This window comes from Balaenoptera physalus (genome assembly GCF_965194825.1).
Source record: "Balaenoptera physalus genome assembly, chromosome: 2".
NCBI lineage: Eukaryota > Metazoa > Chordata > Mammalia > Artiodactyla > Balaenopteridae > Balaenoptera > Balaenoptera physalus.
Window position 1 is genome coordinate 176,884,339 of NC_138883.1, and position 15,603 is coordinate 176,899,941.

Here is a 15,603-nt window from a genome sequence, read left to right on the forward strand (position 1 = left end):
GGCAGCGGGGCTGCCGTCTCCCTGCGGCTGGACTAGAGCAGTTAATGTCCCCAAGCCGCCTTCCTACCAGGTACTGAGGTTCTGATCCACGAGGGACACAGTGGCTAAGAGAACACCCAGGGGACTCACTGCTGGGTTCTTCCTCGGGTCCTGAGGCAACGAGCCTGCCTTCCTCCCTCCACCTTCCAGAGTCTCCTTGTTTACATGTAGTATCCACAGGTTTCGGCTGTACTTAGCAGAAGAAATAGGGAAAAGTATATCTATTCCATCTTACCAGAAGAAGTCTCTATAGTTCTTTTTAAAACAGGTGATAAAGGATTAAGTGATTATCTTATTTTACTACTTCCTAGATGCCTTATACATGGGCCAGCCAAGAAAACTCCTTAATCTCTATTCATATTTTATATAAGAAAAGTTTAAGAAAAGAAAGAAAGCAAAGTGCCACCCAGATGGAACTTCCAGGTTGCTCAGATTTCAAAAGTAAATTTACAAAGAGCAGAAAGAATGTCACATAACCAAGGATGAATATAGGAGTTTAGACAACGTAAGGTCGAAATAGTGTCAGGAAGATAAAAAATGAAGAAGAACTAAAGCTCTCAAAATGTTAATAAGGAAAGCAAGGAAGGGAAAAACATTTTCTTGAAACTGATGGTATAACTGATGAAGATTAAAAATAAAAAAAGGAAAACGTCTTACGTCTTAACTCAGTCACTCATTTGCAGGAGACCTCTTAAGCATCTAACATGCGCTAGGCGTTGGTGGGCACAGACAGAGCTCAACACGATTCAGCGTGTGGCCTCGGGAGTGTGTGGTGGAACAGAGCGATCAGCCAGTCGCAGCACGGTGTGCAAGAGCGACAGACAGGCGCAGCTTTGCTGGCACTTCCTCACTGTGTCTGCGGGGCTCAGACAACGGGCCACAGAGGAGGAGACGCACAGGACAGAAGGACGCCCAGGAGAGGGGGCAGGGCGCGGGAGCCTAGACGAACGGGCTGGACACAGGGCGTGGTACCACACCGAGCCTGGGAAGACGCGGTGGAGCTGGACTGTACAGGCCCTGGTCTGTCATGTTGCAGAGTCTGGATTCAAATCCCACAGGCAGCCAGGAACTAAAAGAATTAGTTTTGATCTTCTCTTCCAGGAAGTATGAAGCTCAAGAAGCAAAAGAGAATCAAACTCATGATAGATACATCACTGTACAGGAACACTTGGTCTCCTGGGTCATACAAAATTATTTTCAGAAAATATAACAGACTTTGAAGATAAATCACTGACCTGATCACTGGTTATGATCTTTCAGTAACAGTGGAGATTAGGAGATATGGACAAAATCATTCAATTTGCATAGTCTACCTTTGACTTCCTTTTGTAAACTACAGATCAGAGATATTTAACTTCCATCCTGAGAATGTTTTCTAGAATAGATTATAAAGGTACTATGTTGTCTGCACTTAAGAAGAAAAAGAAAACATTGACCACTAGCATTCGGGATGGGTTCAAAGAAAAAAAGTCGTATAAACTGGCCTCATATCCATTTTTTAAGGTATTACTAGGAGGCATAATCTCATATGATATTTATTTTTGAAGACATGGATGGATTAAAAAATGGTTGAATAAATTTATTAAAAAAGTGGTGGTTTAGAGAATGATGACAACAGAGGAAAGCTAGTGCCACTAGGTCTGTCGTTGGCCCTACTCATCAAACTTTTGGATGACAGAGGGAAATGGACATGACAAAAGACAGAATCAGACTCAAAAACAGATACAAATGGGACTGGTTCCAACAAGATTACGAGTAATAAATGTGTCATGATCAGCTCCCTCCAAACCTAACTGTAAAACGGAAGAAACCATGGGATCATTTTAAACCCCTCTTCCTCTCACAATCCTGATATAATCCATCAATAAACCCTAGTGACTCTACTTTCAAAGTAAAACCAGAATTTGGTACCCCTCACTACCTTTACTTCTACTGTCCTGATTCAAGCCACTGCCCTGGAGTATTGTAATAACTCTGTGCCGGTCTTTCTGTCCCTACCTTGACCTCTAGGGTTTATTCTCAATACCGCAGCCAGAGTGCTCCTTGTAAAATGAAAATCAAACCACACCACGTCTCCATTCAAATTCTTCTAATGTCTCCTCATTTTAACAAGAGTAAAAGTGTGTCCAGTAGCTTCTAAGACCGCTCAGTGCCCCGGCATCTCACTGCCTCTCTGGCTTCATGCCTGCGCACCCCTCCCTCCCTCCCTCTGCCCACGAGCCTGCTGGCCAGGCTCCTCAGACGCCAGATTAAAAATCACAGTGACTCCAGGACACAGACACACCACTAAATGTAAAACCGATCGCTAATAAGGACCTGCTGTGTAGCACAGGGGACTCTACCCAATACCCCGCAATGGCCTACATGGGAAAGGAATCTAAAACAAACAAGAGTGGATCTATGTGGATGTATAACTGATTCACTCTGCTGTACACCTGAAAGTAACACAACATTGTAAATCAACTAGACTCCAATAAAAAAAGAGAAATGACAGTGATGTCCTGTGGCTTTTGTGTGCCCCCTGATATGAAGTGACGAGAAGGGTACTTTACCACGTTATTCTTTGCAAAATCCCACACCCTCAGTCTAATAATGGAAAAATATCAGACAAACCCAAATTGAAGGATGTTCTACAAGTACCTGACCAGTACTCCTCAAACTGTCAGGTCACGAGAAACAAGGAAAGATGGGAAACCGTCACAGACCGGAGGAGACTAAGGAGACCAAACCAAATGCAATGTGTGCCCTGGACCGGACCCTGGAACAGACGGACGTGAGTGGGAAAACCTGTGAGATCCAAATAAAGTCTGGAGTCTAGGTAAGAAAAGACGGAGTCTTCTCATCCATGAACATGATATATTTCTCCATTTACTGAGGTACTTGCTAATGCCTCTAATGAGGGTTTATAATTTGTTCATGTGGTCTTCCACATCTATTTTCATTTTTTAACTCTTGCTGATGTATAAGGATGACTTTAAATTCAGTATATCATTTGTAGTCAGCAAATTTGTCAAATTCTCTTACTAGTACTAATAATTTATCTGTAGATTCTTTTTTATATATACAGTTGTATCGTCTGTAGATAACGAGAGTTGTTCTTTCCTTTTTAACTGCTATCTTTCTGGGTCTGTTCTGTCTTGCTGCGCTGGCAGCACCTCCAGAAGGCGGCTGAGGAGAGCGGTAAACGTCCTAATCACCAAGGAAATGTTCTCATCATTTTGTCATTAAGCATGATGTCTGTGATAGATTTTACACAGACATACTTCCTTAGATCAAGGAAGTACCTAATTCATTAGTTTTTATGATATCCATTCACAGGTACTGAGTTTTAATAAACATTTTTTTTCTGTGTCTGTTGAAGTGAATTTTGAGTGTTCTCCTTAAGTCTGGGTTAAAGAGGTATTTTTAAATTTTTTTTTTTTAAGTTTTATTTTTGTAAAGATTTTTTTTGATGTGGACCATTTTTAAAGTCTTTATTGAGTTTGTTACAATATTGCTTCTGTTTTATATTTTTTGGTTTTTTGGCCACAAGGCATGTGGGATCTTAGCTCCCCGACCAGGGGTGGAACCTGCACCCCCTGCATTGGAAGGTGAAGTCTTAACCACTGGACCACCAGGGAAGTCCCTAAATTGTTTTAAATGTTATTCTGACCTTGCATTTCATATACGAACATGCATGTATACTGTATCGCTAATATCTTGTTTGGGATTTCTGTGTCTGTGTTCTGAGCAAGTCTGTAATCTTCCTTTCTTATACTTATCTGGTTTGGTATCAAGATTATGGTAGCCTCATTTAAAGAGTTGGGGAATCTTCTCTCTTACACTAGTCTTTGGAAGCACTGTCTAAAATTCTAATTATTATCTCCTTGAATATTTAGAAGAATTTACCAGTGACCTAGTTTACTTTACTAGTTTTCTTTGTAGAGGAGGAAAAAATTTATATATATATATATACACACACACGTACGTATACATATCAAATTATCATGTAGAAAAATTTACTGTTTTTTCTTTTCGTGTACAGTTCTATGAATTTTAACACATGTAGATTCATGTAACCACCACCAAAAACAGGACACGGAACAGTCCCATTATCCCCAACACTCCCTGGTGCTATCAATCCCTTTATGGTCACACTTTCCCTTTAGCCCTTGGCAACTACTGATCTGTTATCCAGCATACAGTCTGTCTTTTTTGAAAATGTAAGGCACGTGGACTCAAACAGTGTACAACCTTTTGGGACTGGCTTCTTTCATTTAGCATAAGGCCTTTGACATTCATCCAAGTTGCTGCTTGTATCAGTAGTATGTCCCTTTTCATCACGGAGTAGTATTCCATTCCATGAATGTACTACAGTTTCCTTACACTTTCACCTGTTGAAGGACAATGGGTTGCTTCCAATTTTTGGAACTTATGAATAGAGCTTCTAATTCTAACATCAGTGTACAAGTTTTCGTGTGAACCTAAGTTTTCATTTTCCTAGGGAAAATACCCCAGAGTGGGATTGCTGGGTCACATGCTAAGTGTATATTTAGCTTTATAATAAACTGCCGAACTGCTTCCCGGAGTGGCACAGCATTTGCAGTCCTAAGAGTCTCAGCTGCTCCGTATCTTCACCAACTCCTCTGTGGTGAGGTTATAGAACTAGTCCTGTTTTCCAATTCTTCCTGAGCCAGTTCTGGCTAAGAATTTCTAATATCCTGTCCCACATTTCCCCTGTAAACTTGTTAATGTCTGTAGTATCTGTAGTTATGTCCACTCTTTCATTCTTGATTTTAGCTATTTATATTTTCTTTTTTCCTTGATCAATCTCATCAAAGGTTTGTAAATATTAATGTTTTCCAAGAATAAAGTTTTGCTTATGTTGATTTTTTGTACTGTAGGTTTATTTATTTATTTTCAAAGATTGTTTTTTTTTTGATGTGGACCATTTTTAAAGTCTTTATTGAATTTGTTACAATATTGCTTCTGTTTTATGCTTTGGTTTTTTGGCCGCAAGGCATGTGGGATCCTTAGCTCCCCGAACCAGGGATCGAACCTGCACCCCCGGCATTGGAAGGCAAACTCTTAACCACTGAACTGCCAGGGAAGTCCCCTGTAGGTTTATTTTCAATTTTATATTACAGTTGATCCTTGAACAACATCGGTTTGAACTGCACAGGTCCACTTACACGCTGACATTTTTCAATAGTAAATACTACACTACTAAGCTATTTGCAGTTGACTGAATCCATGGATGAGGAACTGCATGAACGGGGGGACCCGCACGCACTGAGGGACTGCAGGCATGGGGGGACAGTACACACGGCGGGGACCACACACGTGGTTGGGGGGGAACTGCAAGCACGGAGGGCTGACTAGGCTGCAAGGAGTGTCGGCACCCTCACCCTCACGTTGTTCAAGAGTTAACTGTACTTATTTTGTTTTGTTTTCTTATACTTTCAAACAACTCAGTTTGCTGTTCTTTTTCTAAGTTCTTTAGATGCTTAGTTCATTAACTTTTAGCCAGACACTTCCCTAAAATATGTACTTAAAGCTCTAAATTTTCCTCTAGAAACTGCTTTAACCACATCCTACAAATTCTGATACAGAATATTTTTACCATTCAGTTCAAAATATTTCCTCATTTTCATTATGATCTCTTTATTGATCCATGAACATACATTCAAAAGTGTGTTCCTTAAAACTCCCAAACATAATATTCTATTTATCTTATTTTATAGCTTAATTGTATTGTGTTCAAGGAATATGCTCTGTATGATTTTAATTAATTAATTAATTTATTTTTGGCTGTGTTGGGTCTTCGTTTCTGTGCGAGGGCTTTCTCTAGTTGCGGCAAGCGGGGGCCACTCTTCATCGCGGTGCGCGGGCCTCTCACTGTCGTGGCCTCTCTTGTTGCGGAGCACAGGCTCCAGACGCGCAGGCTCAGTAGTTGTGGCTCACGGGCCTAGTTGCTCCGTGGCATGTGGGATCTTCCCAGACCAGGGCTCGAACCCGTGTCCCCTGCATTAGCAGGCAGATTCTCAACCACTGCGCCACCAGGGAAGCCCTGTATGATTTTATCCTTTGAAATTTGTCGAGATTTGCTTTATGACCCCGTATATGTTCAATTTTTACAAATATTCCAAATAGCCTGAAAAAATACTTATTTTGCAATTACTAAGTACACTGTCCATATATCTTTTCAAATCTTCTGTATCCTCATTGGTTTTGTGTGATTATTCCATCAATGACTAACCAAGGTATGTTAAATCCTCAGCAATGACTGTATATTTGTCTTTTTCTCTTTGTAGATTGTCTATTTTCTCTTCATATATTTTTGAGGCCTTGTTATTAGGTACAAACACATTTAAAATAATATCTGATCAGTGAATTTAATCTTTCATCATTATAAAATGATCCTGTTATCCTTAATAATGCTTTTAGCCTTCAAGTCAACATCATCTGAAATAAATTTAGCTACACCCACTTTTTTTGTGAGTATTTTCATGGGAAATACTATCTGTTTATCTATCTTTACCATGTACTTGTCATTTTCTCTGTTCTTCTTACACCTCAGACCTCTATCAAGGATTTCTCTCTTCATGCCTAAAATATATTCTTTAAGACTTGCTTTAATAAGGGTCTACTGAGAACACATTTTCTGTTTTCATTGCCTGAAACTTGTCTGAAATTGTCACCTCCTTTCTTAAAAGATATTTTGTGAAGTACAGAATTCTGTATTGGCAGGCATCTTTTCACTATGTCTGGCTTCCACTGTTTTTACAGAGAATTCAGCTGTCAGTCCAACTGCCACCCTCTCAAACCTAATCTGAATTTGGGGGGTTTACTTTTAAGAGTTTTATTTTTGTCCTGGATAATCTGTAATTTCACCATAATGTGACTGGGGATAGATTTATTTATTCTTCTTGAGATCCACTGAACTTCATGAATCTGTGGTCCGGTGTCCTTCATCAAGACCGAAAAAAATCTCAGCCATTATCTCTTCAAATACTGCTGCTTCCCTGTTCTCTCTTCTCCTAGAATTAAGAGTAGAAGAAACTTCTATTCTATCCTTCATGTCTCTTATCAGGATTTTTCTATCTGTCTCTCTGAGTTGCATTTAGTATAAATTTTCCCCTATATTCCAATTCATTAATTCTTTCTTCAGCTCTGTTTACTTTAGTGTTAAACCTATCCTTTGAATTTGAATTTCTATTATTCTATTTTTTTAACTTTTAGAAGTTATATTTGGTTCTTAAAATCTGTTGGTTCTACTGTATTTTGTTCTACCACAGCAGGTAATTTCAAGTTTGCATATGTTTTCTTTAAACATGACAGTCATTTTATAATCTGTATCAGATAGTTAAAGTCCTTATGGGTCAGTTTCTGCTTCCTTTTGTTTCTGGTAATTCTCACTCATGTTGCTGTCTTCTTGCTGAATTATTTGGGAAACTTCTACAGTGCTAAGATGAAGGTATGTTCCTCCAAAAGATTTGGCTTTGCTTCTGCTTGGTGTCTATGGGTAGGGCAGCAGGTCCACTTCGGACTCAATTATGGCTTGAACTTTATCAGGCTGCCCAGTAATGTGAATCTGAGCTATAAAGCAATGCATGACAGCTTGTGGTTACTGTTTCTCAGAGACAATCCTCCATTCCCCCAATCCCTAGTCAAGGCAATTTTGTTTGCTAACTCCTGAGCATGGTAGGGGTGGTAGATGGTTTGCTTTTAGTTCATCATAGTCAGGATGTAGTCCATACTAGGGGAGGATCTGCTACTAACTCTTTGGTGGTCCAAGGCTTTGTTTCTTCTCAGAGGCCTGAAAACCACATCTTCGGTTACCCTTGTGAGGCAAATGTCCTCGAGGCCAAAGAGTCTTCTACAATGTGCTCTGCTGACCTCTATGGCTTCCTGTATCCACTTAGATTTATAATCTGTTAATGTCTTACTATCTAGTTAGCTCTTTAAATCTTTCAAGAAGAATTCTTTCTTTTTTAAAAAATTTAATATCATTAGTTATTTTCAGTGAGAACACTGGTCCAAATAATCTATCCTAATGTATTTTCAGAAACAGAACCTCTTCATTGATTTTTTCATCTTTCTTTTTACCTCTAGCTCATTCTCCTGATCTCCCCCTTTTCCAGACAAATCATTTCCTTCTTGCTTCTGTATTAAGACTTCGGATCAATGACACCAATGGATCAGTTCTGGCTACCAACAGTAAATACTTAAGAAACAGTTGCTCCCCAAAGTTCTGAGCTCAGTATTACAATTTAACAGGTTATCAGCCCTGCTGTTAACCAACTGCGATAATAAACAAGCAAGTTAACTTCTCTGGGTTCTACTTTCCAGAAACCTGGGAGTTATGTCAGCCTTTCTTTCTCAATTACACAGAACTACATGGAATCAACCAAATTTAATATATCTTACCCTCTACATTTCTGTCAAATCTCTCCCTTTTATTCCCATCCCAAGGCCCGCTTCTTTAGTTCAAAAACCCTCATCACTGCCTGAACTATTAAGCCTCTTTACTGAGGACACTACCTCCTGCCTCTAGACACCCCTGCTCCTAGGATTCTTTTTCCATATTGCTACCAGACTTATTTCTAAAGTACATATCAGTGCTGTTATTCTCACAGCTTCCAGGATAAAGTTCAAATTCTTTGACTTAGCACATGACGCCCTTCACAGTCTTTCCCTTGTTTACTTCGCTGAGCTCATTTTCTGCCAGGCCCATTTGTTCACATCTTTGTGGTGTCACGTACGTCGCGCCGTCTGCTGCAAGCACCTCCTCTGCCTCTCCTTTGCCTACTGAACCTCTTCTGGTCCTTTGTGACTCAAGCCCAGCACTGTTTCACTCGGAAATTCTTCTAGGACTTCTCGTCTCTCAGGTGTACGTGTTCCTTCCTCGTGTTTCCACATAACTCTTAAATTTACACCTACATCGAACTATAACGACTTTGCGACTTATTTCCCTCTCCCACATTAAGCTGTAAGCACTTTTCACACAGAGACAGTCTTATTCCAGTTTGCAACCCCATTCCTGCAGAGCTGCTGAATGGACAGATGAGTAACGCCATAAGACGAGGGGCTGATTGCGGGATTCCAGAGGTCCTCTGTTAGCTATAAAATTTGTTAACTCCTGTCACCCTGTGCCTCCTCTTTGGACTCCTATCTCAGCTTCCACATTTGGTTACCCAGATTCTTGGACCTGCATACCTGACCCATTTCCCCTGACTGTCTAGCCTGAGTTTTGATATCCTGTCGAGATGACTTCCCTGAATTTGAATCTTGCTGGGCAGCTTCTCTCTGCCTGACCTTGAACTTGGTCCCTTTACCTGCTCCTCTTTGCCTCTGCTGATGCCCCTGAGCCCGATCCCCGATCCCTCTAATTCACAACAACTGCCACGTCCACATCCTTCTGTTTTTATCCCACTGTTGCTTAAATTCTCACAAGATAGGCTAAATAGTTTATTGGGGAAAGTAGAAAGGAGACATTTTAGAGCTGGAAGAAAAAATACGTTCATTTGACAGATGAGGAGGAAGGTTAGACATAATGTTTGCTCACTGAAAGGGCACTAGTGGAGGGCTCCTTACTTTCATTGCTCCTTCCACTCAACCACGCTTTACTTTTGTAAAGGATTTACTCGAGGAGAAATTTAAAGCAAGTGAAAGAACCATGTGAGAGAGAGAAAGAGAGAGAGGGAGAGAGAGGGATGGAGATGCTTACGAACACTAAAAATATTCCCATGATTTACCTGCGTTTGGAATTTTTTGCACACTGAATTATCTTATAATGTTACTATACCAAAATATACTTTGTTGGTTTCTAAGTAGAGTCTTCATTTGAGGTCACAATATGAAATTAAAGATAGGTTCAATTACATCAACAGTATAGGGAAAGCTTGATTCTGGTTTTAAAAAAACTACCAAAATTCAATATCAATATATTACATGCAAGTTATGGTCAAAATAACTTTCATCTCTCCTAATAAAATAGCAATGCATCATCAAGTTTAACACAATGAAGGTATTTTCAGATTGTCAATTAGGCCCATGCATTTCCTATTAATCCCACACTGACTTTAGAATCTACTTTTTGGTAAGTACAAGGAGACCTTCTACTGATTAACGGCAAATAAATTACAGTTCATTTCAAACTTTTCATCCAATTTATCGTTTCAGTTAATGTATTTTTTAAAAGAAGAGGGAAGAGATATGGGAACATATGTATATGTATAACTGATTCACTTTGTTATAAAGCAGAAACTAACACACCACTGTAAAGCAATTATACTCCAATAAAGATGTTTAAAAAAAAAATCCAGAGAATAGAACATTACCAGAAAAACTAAACTCACCGTCGTCTTCCCAGCAGCTCTTCACGTTCCCTTCTCTTGCGCTGCTTCCGGGTACCACTGTCTGGTCTGTTGGCAGGTCATCTTCTGGCACGCCACCTTCACAATCTGCTGCATCCGTGATACTTTCTTCTTCCACAATGTGGAGTTTGTCTTCATCGTCTGAATCTGAATTTGTTTCTACCACAGTATTATAGTTTGTAACTGTAATACAAACAAGAAACAAATAATCAAAACCAACTAGTATAAAAGCTGGTTTTCACACCTTAGTACAAAGAAATTTTATGAAGTACCTAAAACATTGGCGTTCAATAATAGTTTTAGACTGTAAAATGTAAGCAACTAATTTATTTGATAACATGCACGCACACAGCACTTACTAGATACTAGCTGGACAAAGAGGCAAGTAACAGTAGCCACGCTTATTAAATGCTTAGCTATGCGCATGGGCGTTTTCTGGAGAGTAACTCGCTGATTCTTACAACAACCTTGTAGCAGCCCTATGACCACAGGATCTACCTACCGCCTACTGCTTATATCCCTGTTCTACAGAAGCGGAAACCGAGGCACAGGGAAGGTAAGTATCTTGTCCAAGACCACACATCTAGGAAGTGGCAGGGTGGGGATTTGAACCCTAGGAGTCTGGTTCCATATTCTGTGTCCTTAACCACTACATCAAACATCTTCTCCAACCGTAATGAGCTTATATGACATGACGCTGCTTATGTAGAACAAGGGCTTCAAATCTTTAAAGCATTACAATTTAAGAAAAGAGTTCATCTCTCCTAATAAAATAGCAATGCATCATCAAGTTTAACACAATGAAGGTATTTTCAAATTGTCAATTAGGCCCATGCATTTCCTATTAATTCCACACTGACTTTAGAAAGAATCAACCAATTTAACCAAATTCCCACATAATTAAGACATGATTTAAGTAACGTTTATACATAAGTCCGTCATTCTGAAGGAAAAAAACCCCTGACATTCAGTTTTCAAACGGGCACCCTTTCCACATTTTTAATGAGCTTCAATAAACTTTCACACACCAGCACTATAAAGACATATAATAATTCTGAATAACTACAGCTCACAGAACCAAAACAAATTATATAGTCTAGTCAATCTTTTTTCTTCAGAGTCCTTGTAATAGTCACTCTAATGCGATAAATCATTTAGAACCTCATGGGGTATGGTCACTGGAATACCTCTTTTCAACAATTAGCCGGGTGATTCTTACTTGCTAAGATAAGTGTGAGAGGAAGGGAGAAAAAGAAAGCTTTGTTTACGTAGCTAAGCAACAATCACTTCCAGTTATTCTTTCCATTTCTTCCTTAAATTTTCCAAGCATTCTTGAAAGACGATAATCACCTAAACGCTTAAACGATATGCATATATATATATATATACCCCTTCCCATACAAACACACACACGCCCCCAAGAACACAAAAGAAGAAACACAATCAAAAGCATGGATGTGTATGTCAAGGCGAGAACTAATAACCACGTCTCCAAAACTGCTCTGACAGACCCTGGGAAAACCCCTCTGTCCAAAAGAGCACCGGAGCTACTCTTCTGCCCACACTGGGAATTCTTCCGTTATCTGAAGAAAAGTGTCAAGTATTGTTGTGTCTGTAATACTTCAGTGTGAACACAGTTTCCCAGATCTTGCCCCAAGAGCAAATAGTTTTCTCTCTAGTTTTAATGTAAAAGTAATACGTCACTGTAAAAAAATTCAGACAATACAAAACATGTAAAATTAGTAAAATCCCCCTCTCCCAATTTTTCCTTCCTCAACTCACTCTTTCAAGGTAACAATAACAGCAAGGTCTATTAATTAATTCATGCACAGGCAGGCATGACACTAAGCATTTATACACCTTATCCTATTCAACTGTAACATGGACCTCACCTTACACACACATATCACGTATTTAATATCAATCCTATACATAAGTGTATGTGTGCATACTTAAAATACACACATATGGGATCACATTATACTGTTCTGCCACTTAGTTTTTTGCCACTTAATTACATATCCTGGAAACTTTTCTATGTGAGCATCTGTGGAGCTTTCCCATTTTCTTCTGGATGACTACAGAGCATTTCACTGTAAAAGATATAACCTAACCAATCACCTGTGGACAAAATTTAGTTTGTTTCCAGTGTTTAAGCATTGTCAACAACGTCATAATAAATTTTCTTGTAAATATATCTTTGGACATTCCTTAAATACATTGGTCAGATACATTAGTAGGGGTGGAATTGCTGAGTCAAAGGAAAACTTATGAAGTAGATATGGAAACACAGGGAATTCCTTGCACTCCAGCCACACCAGGAGCCATGTAAATTGTGAAGCTGTGTGTGTGGGTAAAGAGCGTGATTCTCAAAGGACAGTCTGCAGTTGGAAAAGGGTTTTCCAATGAACCTTTAACTGAGAGTAGGATACAAGTGTGTGTGTGTATTTGAATGAGGGATCTTACTGGCAAATGATGCACAATGCTATTGGCTTTATTTTTACTGTCAAGGGCTCCTTATTAGTAGCCTACTGAATGACTTACTAAAGTCACTGAAAGTTGGGACAGTATATAAAGGCATTTCTATGCCACAAGCTAAAATTAGAACACAGCTAGTGTTTCCTCAGGGTTAATCGATTCTGTATTCCACTAGACCTGGATGCCACGGAAGGTTTGGCTCAGTGCAAAGCTCTCGTCGCGCTTGGACATTCACAGACAGCTGAAATTCCTACTATTTTTCTGAAGGGAGGTTTCAGTGCATCTTCAGTGTCTTGAGTTGACCATGGGTTTATATTGGTGCTGTTCTTGCCTTTGAACGAAGTATACTCCAGTTTAGCTTTATCATTATCAATTTTGTTAGCTGTAGGTTTTTTTTGTTAACCCTCGATATTTACATGCACACTTAGAGTATTCTAGGCTTGAAAATTTTCCAAAAATTGGGCTTTAAGACATGTATGCATTATGGTTCAAATATTTACTTGCATGCTTCATAGTTTTCATTGAGTTCTTTTTACTCAGCTATTTTATTCTGTCTGAGTCAACTGTAGCCTGAAGTCCTCTGAGAATACCTGTCACTGTTCTAGGACTCTAGCAAAACTCCTTCCTGCCCCCCCAGTACAAGCTGCCATTGTGGTATGGAAGATTATAAGCCAAATAACCAAAACACAGAGACGGCATATATTTTACTATTATCCTGTGAATTTTCCTAAAGCATGTTTTGAATAAGTGGTACAAAACTTGAAAAATCCAGAAGAGCAATACATTTTGCTGGCTAAGATGGAAAAAAGACCAATAACTATTTTCCAAGACTTCACACTGTCTTCTGCTTCAAAGTCACTTAGTGGAGAGAAAAAGTAGTGCAAATCACTTACATTAATTATCATAACTCAGATAACAGGCAAGCCTCCCTGTGTTTCTGGATCTATCCTTTTGTGGATCTACAGATCTAATCTCAAAAGTACAGCCCCAGCACTAAAAAGCATAGAGAATAATACAGGACCTTTATAAATTCTGATAGCCAATGAGAGTGTCAGTGATCTCAACTGTGCCCATCTATCTCCACATCTCTACACTGTTGCACCCTTTGGCTAAAAAAATAATATAGTTTATCTAAAGAGAGGAATATTATTAACCATCACAGGTGATCATCACCTCTTGCTTCTGAGTTTTCATTGAAATAATAACATTTTAAGAAAGAAAAGACAAAGGAACAGAAAAGGGAAACAGCTTTGTAAAAATCTTTAAATATAATTTATAATACACAAATAGTAACATTTTCAATGCATTCTAGAATGGGATAAGGGCACGCTGACTCTCAGTGGTGGCTCGTGTGTGTGTCATTCGCTAACATTAACGCAGATGTAACGGGGCCTCCTGCACAAGGTGGCTGTGAGGAGCTAGTGACTCAGAAATGCACCGCGCTTATCACATCAGCATCTCGTAGGCAGTGAAGACTACAGACGTGTCTGCTGTTACCATCAGCAGCAGCAGCACCTCACTGAGGCTTTACAACAATTCCTAACAAGTAGGTACTATTATAGCTTCCTTTTATAGACAAAAAAAGTAGCTGAGTAACGTGTCTGAGGTTATGTAGCTACTAAGTTGAAAAGCTGGACTCCAAACCTGGTCTGCCTGATTCCACAACCCATATACTTTTACTGCTCTATATAAAGCCTGCTGACAGAAGATGGTTGCACTAATGATAAATATTTTTAAACTTGTATTTTTGTGTCTAGCCTATGCTGGGGCCCTGTAATCCCATACTTAACAATTTGGCACTAAAAACATTTGCAAATGACTAAAGAATTTTAACCATTAGAATCTCAAAATGATATAACAAACAGTATACCATGGGGTAATATCATCATTATAATCAATAAACTTTAAAAGACTAGCACATAGCATATTATTTTTAGTATTGATTGCATGTAGCACCGTATCAACTGCGCTAAACTCCTATGTATCTGTTTCTTAAGTAATGTACAATAATAAAAGAACTAGCTAAATTAGATGAAGACAGTTCAAGAAGAGAGCAATACAATCTCAACTTCCATCACGAAGATATCTGAAGGCTTTACAAATAGAAACCCCACCAGACACTGTCTACAGTTGCTCTGAATAGCAGGTTAGGTTCCTGCACGTAAGTGGGAGACTACGGGCGGGTAGGGGAGTGGGCGGTGGTCAGGTCTGACTCACAGGTTTTCGGTTCCTGTCAGGTGACAGCGGTGGCATGTGTCGGTTAAAGCCACAGGTAAGGCCACGTTTCGACGTATTTTCGGATGTACAAAGGCGTTTTTCCTTCCAGAGGAGGAGTATATCGTGCTTAATTACGCCCCACTCACTCCTACCTAACCCCAAACACACACACATCCGCATGGCAGAAAAGAAAGATAAAACCTCTCTTAGGAAAAGACCTAAGACTGGTCCTTCAAAACTAACAGACTCCTCCTAACAAACTCTTCCATATACATCAGTCTAACCTACTGGCATAATTTAAGAAAGACCTAGAAAAAGAGGTACACTGCAAGTCTGCTCAAGATTATAGTTGGATTGAGCAGCACAATATTTTACATGTGTCTGCACTAGGCTGAGAACAACATGGTTTAGGCATGAGTGCATGAAATGCGGAGAGAAAGGTGGGGACCAGCACAAGTGCTTCTGTTACTCCTTAACATCACTGGGACGAAAATAATGTCAGGTCATCTAT

The 15,603-nt window shown here is 39.4% G+C and overlaps 1 protein-coding gene and 2 long non-coding RNA genes across 5 annotated transcripts in view; all 3 read right to left on the minus strand.

Moving 5' to 3' along the window:
• LOC309656466 overlaps positions 1-15,603 on the minus strand; it is a 607,356-nt gene that overhangs the window by 172,739 nt on the left and 419,014 nt on the right. The gene's annotated exons all lie outside the window — the stretch shown is intronic.
• Positions 1-15,603, minus strand: part of LOC309656472 — a 382,613-nt gene that overhangs the window by 140,126 nt on the left and 226,884 nt on the right. The gene's annotated exons all lie outside the window — the stretch shown is intronic.
• ZEB1 (zinc finger E-box binding homeobox 1) overlaps positions 1-15,603 on the minus strand; it is a 195,479-nt gene that overhangs the window by 70,267 nt on the left and 109,609 nt on the right. For all 3 annotated transcript variants that reach the window (XM_082452745.1, XM_082452744.1, XM_082452746.1), the window contains exon 2: positions 10,380-10,580. In XM_082452745.1, coding sequence (XP_082308871.1) covers positions 10,380-10,580 — 201 coding nt within the window. The remainder of the gene's footprint in view (positions 1-10,379; positions 10,581-15,603) is intronic.